Source organism: Mauremys reevesii, linkage group 8 (genome assembly GCF_016161935.1).
Source record: "Mauremys reevesii isolate NIE-2019 linkage group 8, ASM1616193v1, whole genome shotgun sequence".
Lineage (NCBI taxonomy): Eukaryota > Metazoa > Chordata > Testudines > Geoemydidae > Mauremys > Mauremys reevesii.
Window position 1 is genome coordinate 92,070,984 of NC_052630.1, and position 6,833 is coordinate 92,077,816.

General features: G+C 44.0%; 1 protein-coding gene across 1 annotated transcript; it reads right to left on the reverse strand.

The window, feature by feature from the left end:
* Positions 1-1,875: 1,875 nt before the first annotated feature.
* On the reverse strand, positions 1,876-4,295 carry FOXD3 (forkhead box D3). The gene is made up of 2 exons (XM_039485292.1): positions 3,704-4,295; positions 1,876-3,559 (listed from the first exon to the last, which is right to left on the reverse strand). The coding sequence occupies exon 2, from the start codon at positions 3,516-3,518 to the stop codon at positions 2,325-2,327; it is 1,194 nt and encodes a 397-aa protein (XP_039341226.1). The 5' UTR covers positions 3,519-3,559; positions 3,704-4,295; the 3' UTR covers positions 1,876-2,324.
* Between the last annotated feature and the right edge of the window lie 2,538 nt (positions 4,296-6,833).

A 6,833-nucleotide genomic window follows, 5' to 3' on the forward strand; every position in this document is an offset into this window, starting at 1 on the left:
CTAAATATAGAAATAACCTCTGCGCGTGTTGCACAAATCATGCACCATTTGCTGTTTGTGTAAAACCGATTAGCTAGACACAACTGTGAAACAACTTGTTACTTTTATAGCCGCAGCACACAAACAAATTTAGATCTGTTTAGTTTTCCTTGTAAAAAGAGATTAGAGGAGTGTCCATGTAGGGACCTGCATGAAGAGCCTCTGACATATAATCTCGTCTTGGTTAAGGTGACTGTTTTTCCTTTCCGTGTCAGATGATTATCAGGTCCTTATTTATAAAGTTCAAACTATCCAGTCACCAGGCAGCTTGTTTTATTTTAGTATATGTATCCCGAGGTATAAATGTTTACTTAGGATGCAATAATATTTACTGTTTACCAAGAAAACAAACTGCGTATAAGGCAAGGACACATTTTTACAGCAGATCCTATCAGATCCTATACTTGAAATAAGCAACAAAATCAGTGTTGTAGTAATAAGTCGTTAACGCCTTAATATAGCTGATTAATTGAACATGCATTTTATGCACTACATTTTACTAACAAGAGGAGATTCTTGTCTATGTGGAATATGAACACTGACATTTTATTTCCAATACCTTAGGTGAAACTGACATGTTTTTGACGGAGGACAGAATAGACTAACAACATATTTTCAGTGCATATGAATGAATACTTTTCTTACTCTTTCGCTTCTTTTTTTTCAGGCTGAAAACAAATGTGTTTTTAATTCTATCAGACTTTATAGCGAATGATTTTCGGCATAGCTCGTAGTCACTTTAATTTGCCCCGAATATATATATACACAGTATATATTTGCAACTATTCTCCAAACTTAGTTATTAGGAGTCTATAACATAAAATGACCGTAAATATATTTTAAAATTCTCATATGATAAAGGTTATTTCTTTTCTTTAAAATATAGGTTCAGCTGTTTAATAATATAATATTTGCCTTATATTAATCATGAAAGATTCATACAACTAGATTGGTTGGGTACACATATTAATTCTACCGCAAAATAAATTAGTAACAATCGTTTGATTGCCATAAGGTTTAATTTAATACTGCATTTTTTAAATGGAAAAGAAATGCACACACAAAGTATATTCAGAATAATGATAGGTATTATGAATTTTGTGCTACTTTAACTGACTTTTTATATACACACAGTCATAGTAGAAAAATAATGTGGTTTGGGGAAATATTATCTTACGTTCTAAAGCGTTAATGCGTCTCAAACATAATCTAATTGCGATAATGTTTTATTTTTATACTGTTGATTTAAATTAGATTTTGCCATGGCAAACCTTTCTGTATTGCAACTGGATTGCTTTCCTGCTCACTGCGCAATTGCGCTGACAATTTAGACTGAATAAACGGAAGTTATCTGCACTAATCGTCTGTTTTATTATGGCAGGCACTAAACAAATCTGGGATCTTAAATTAGTCAAGATCTACAGAAACAATAACTAACATAACTAGCATGTTATTTAACAACTCCTGGAAAGGTTATTTGAATTAAAGGGAAAGTTAGGTATTTACAGAAAAAGGTTAGTTAGAGTCCATCATCTAAAATATCTTCTCATCTATACATTATACACCTAAATTGTAACCCGATCAGACTCTCTCTCTCTCTCTCTCTAGTATATAATTATTAAATAACACAAAGAACAGCATTTTAAAAATTTATTTACAAAGTTGTGTACAACACGAAGGAATAACATTTAGAATACATATATTCATTCATATATAAACAGACTTCTATAATAGAATGACTGGTTTTTTGTCCTTTTTCCCCCAAATTTTTTGTTTGTTTAATATTTAAAATTTTCCCCGCTTTTTTAATACATTTTTTGTTCTTTCAGATAAAACTGTTTGGAGAGTAAGAACCTTCAAAAAAAGTGAAAGTTCAAAGCTCCTAATCCCTACTGTTATTTGCCTTTTTAAAAAAATAAAAACCCCAAAAGTAAAGTCAATAATTTTTAATACAAATATGTACAAATGTCGATTGGATTTCTTTTCTTTCTTTTTTTTTTGTTTTTACCTGTACAGAAAGCATTCCTTGTGTGATTGTGTGTGTGTTTGGTTTTTTTTTTAATATAGGGAGTTGGTGGTTTTTTTTTTCCTTTTTTTTTTTTTGCTTGTACAGTGCAGGTTTTTAGTTTGATTTTGTTAGCGTCCAGGGGTTTTGTCTCTGATTGATAGGAAGAGAGGTCGGGTGTTTCCGCGCCCCCCCCAGTCTCTTATTTATAGATAGATGGATATAAAATAATAATAATAAAAAAGCAAAGAATCAGCACTGAGCCCGGCGTAGTTCTTAATTACTGGGCTGGCCATTTTGCCTGCACGGCTGCCGCGGAGGCTGCGGGCTGCAGGAACTGTCCCGAGATAATGTTTGTAGGCACGCTCAGGATGGGGGCGATGGCTGCCGTGGTCCGGGTGAGGGACAGCGGCTGGTGGGCCATGAGGGCGGACTGGACGGTGACCGGGGGCCGGAGGAAAGTCTGTGCGCTGCTCCCTGAGCTGGTGGCCGACACCCCGATGATGTTCTCTATGCTGAACGAGGGCCGGCTGCTGGGCTCCGACTTGATGAGGGAGCTGGCGGCGCTGAGGCTGTTGAGCTGCAGCTGGAGGCTGGGGCTGAGCTGGGAGTTGAAGGCTTTGCGGCTCAGCTCGCTGGAAGGCAGCAGGGGCACGGCCGGGGGCAGCATGGGCCCCACGGGCGGGATGTAGGGGTACTGCAGGGCGGCGGCGGCCGGGTGCGGGTAGGCGCCGGGGTGCAGCCCGTAGGGCCGCCCGTAGGGGCCGGCCAGGCTGTAGGCGCCGAAGCTCTGCATCATGAGCGCCGTCTGCTCGCGCAGGTGCTCCTGCTGGTGGCGCTTGAAGCGCTTCCTGCGCCGGAGGAAGCTGCCGTTGTCGAACATGTCCTCGGACTGGGGGTCCAGCGTCCAGTAGTTGCCCTTGCCCGGGTTGCCCGGCTCGCGGGGGATCTTGACGAAGCAGTCGTTGAGCGAGAGGTTGTGGCGGATGCTGTTCTGCCAGGCCGGGAACTTCTCCCGGTAGTAGGGGAAGCGGTTGCTGATGAACTCGCAGATGCCGCTGAGCGTCAGCTTCTTCTGCGGGCTCTGCAGGATGGCCATGGTGATGAGCGCGATGTAGGAGTAGGGCGGCTTCACCAGGCTGTTCTTGGGCTTGCTCTGCCCCGGCAGGGCCCCGCCGCCGTCCTCCCCCAGCCCGCCGCCGCCTGCCCCCTTGGCCCCGTCCGCCGCCCCGCTAGGGGTGGCCTCCGCCGGGCTGCCGCTGCCGCTGCGCTCCCCTCCTGCCCCCGCCTCCTTGGGGAGCAGCAGCTCCTCCGCCTCCTCCAGGTGCAGCCCGGCCGGGCTGCTGGCCTCGCCGTCGCTGTCCTTCTCCAGCCCGTCGTCCCCTTCTCCCACCACGTCGATATCCGCATCTTCGGCCGTCAGGACGGTCTGGCCGGACATGTCGCTGGTGCTGCTGCCGCCTGACAGGGTCATCACCGCTCAGGGGAAGGGGGGCACAGGGGAAAGGGAGGGGGCTGGGTGGGGGGGGGAGAAAAAGTGAGACGGGAGGGGAGGGGAAAGAGGTGAGCTGGGCTTGGTGGCTTCTCCAGCTGGCACCTGGGCTCAACCCCCCCCCTCCCCAGCTGCGGGGTTTCTTGGTGGCTTCCCCCAACAGGTACCTGGGATCACACCAAAGTCCCCTGTCTGCGGGGCTCGGTGCCTTCTCCACCAGGCATCTGGGATCAGATCAAACTCCTCTTGGAGCTGCTGGGCTTCTCGGGGGCTTCTCCAGCAGGGTACCCGGCATCAGGTCAAACTCCTCCGCCGATTCCTTTCTGCTGAGCGTGGCGGCTTCCCCAGCAGTTCAAACTCCTTTACTGGTTCCTATAAGCAGGTATTTGGGCTCAAACGTCTCTGCCGGTTCCTGCTTCCCCCAGCAGACATATGGGATCAGATCAAACGCTTCTAGCAGCTGGGCTGGTGGCTTCCCCAGCAAGCTACTGGGATCCGATCAAAACTCCTCTACCGTTCATCTGAGCTGCTGCTGCAGGTTAGATCTCTTTAAACTCAGCCTTTCCACCTCTTCTCTTAAAGGGTGTCTTGCTTCAGTCCTCTCAGTAGCTTCCCCCCACCACCACACACACTTCCTCTCTCTTGTTTCTCTTTCCCCTTTTTGGAGGGAGGGGGAAAGGTATTTCTAGACGCGGAGAGAGAGGGAGGGGGGAATCAGGGTGTTATAAGAACTCACTTGCCACTTTGAAAGTCCTTTTTTAAAGACTGGCTGATAGATTACTTTCCAGTTAAAGATATACTAGGAGGCGTGGCCACGTGACCGCCTGACGTCAGGCGCCCCACTGTTAAACCATGCAAAACTCAAGTTGTTTCATGGAATTGTCAACAAAGAGACAACAGTGGCTCTACTTATCATGATCATATACAAGCATCACTTCAGCCCACAGCCTCCCTTCACGCTAGGTAGGGACTCCAAAATAGGACTATATCAGTGCGAAACCATTAGTCTGCCTTTTTCTAAGATTACAGGTTAGAAGCATTTCATTTCTATTACATGATGACTGGAGCTTTTTTCAACAATGATAAGGCTGGAATTCTATGAACTGGCAAAAGAGCGAGAGAACAACCATTCTGATTTTAACATTAAAACAAAAGTTAGTGCTGCTTTTTATTTAAACGCAAACACCCTGCGAAATGCCAAAGGTCAGGAGTAGAACCTGAACTGTGTAGGCATTGCCAGTATGTTTTATGAGCACCATCGCCTCTGACCAAATATACACTAAACGGCTGCATCATCATATTAATGCTTAACAACAACAACTTTTGGCTCTGAAATCACTTTCCGGTGGGTTTTTTTTTCCCCAACAGCAGCATCAGCTGGAAACCGAAGATCAGAAAATGGCTATTGATTAATCTATTAGATTAGTTGCAGAGAGAAATAAAAAAGACGTAAAATAACAAAGGGAAACTATAAATAAAGAAGCCTTTAGCTGCCTTTTTTTTTTGGCAGAGGTGTTAACGACATAATCATTGCCAGCGTTAGCATATGAAAAAGTAGGAAATGAGGGAGTGTGTGAATGTGAAGACTCTATTCATCCGAGTGCAAGGTAAGCCTTGTCCCAAGGAAAGGGGGAGGCAGGGTTACAAATTCTATTCCTTTTGTGCCAAGGGGAGCTGTTTAAACTGAGAACAATAACACCTGGGTAGGTCGGAAACGGTTTGCTCAGTGGTTTTCTTTTTTTTCCCCCCAATCCCTGTGTATTGTTTGAACGACCGCATGTGTTTTGGATTTTTTAAAAAATATATATTTAAGTAGAAAACTGCAAAAGGATAAACAATTTCCGATGAGCAATTATTGTTGGAAAGGGCACATAAACTCTTCCCTCCGCCCCCTTCCCCCTTTAAAATAAATCAGAGAGATCGGTAATGTCTGTATTAACATATTGGTCTTCCATTAAGATCCCTCCCTGCCTAAAAAGAACATATAACCGTCCACAAAGGGAAATCAATAACCCTCCCCACCTTTCTATTAACAATTGGGGGGTGGGGGTGGGAAACCATGTCAATTGCTTTCCAGTGCCTGAAAGGTTTATTCGGTTCAAACAAAAAATGTTAGGTTCACTTTACACGACTATGAGCAGGTGAATATCACAACTATAGAGCAGCGCTGGCTTTAGTGGGATAAAAATATTGATGAGTAAAGATCTGATGAAATATTTTACAGAAGACGTTTGGCAACAGATAGATTGATGATCCCCTACCCAGTGGGGAGGAGATCTTAATCAAACTTGCTTCAATATATACTGGAGGTATACAGTACAGTATTGCTATTTAAATGAGCGGCGCTGGCCACTTGGCGTTAACACTTGCGCTAAATTTGTTGGTTTTTTTATATTGGGAGGAATGGAAAGTAGTTCGAGATAATGTGAGCGTTAATTTTCAGGACAGATCTTCATCCAAATAAATCTGATGGCTGGGTCTGACCTAGCAAAAGTTTAACGAATGGGTATTTTTTTAAAAAACTGACAACAATTAAAATGCAAAGATAAAAATACCATTATAAATGTGTCTAACCAAAAAAAAGTCAAACTCTCATATACATTTTAAGTTTTGAGAGAGAGGAAAAATATCTTTCCTTTCCTGTGCTGAAATAAGGTTGTTTTAGATTTAGAATGACTCTCTGTGCATTATTTAAAAAACAAGCCTAACAAAAAATCCCCAAACAAACAAAAAACCCCTCGCACACAGCCTAGGAAGATTTTAGACAAGAAAGCAAGCCCCCAACATTGTACTATCCCAGCTCTCTCTCTCTGCACAGAAGCGTCGCTCGGTGCTTTGAAAGCCAATGTTTTTCTCGGTGATTTTTGTGTGTGTGTATCTGTGCTTTATTGATTGCCGTCTTGTGTCTTCTTTGCGCTTTCTCCAAATGATCCTAATTTATATTTTGCCATCTGGACAACAAAGCTCTTCCTCTGGTGCTTTAAAAACCTGCTGGAGCTATGGCCGAGCCTTCTCGCAGGGAGCTGAATTTGTCCTACTGTTAACACACAGAGACACAAACAGGATTCTCTGTGCGCGTGTATGTATATTAGACTATCTCTCTCTGAAATCTCCCTGGGGTGGGGGTGGGGGGAGATCAACTCTGAAAACCCACCGTTTCATTTGTTGAGCTTTTCTTCGACACAATAAAAGTCAAATTAATTGATTCATACCATTAATTACGGTGCTTAGCGTGAAAAGAAACGTCTCCCCTCGATTAGAGATCTATTGTGCTAATCTCTTGTTCAATCAGTGTTA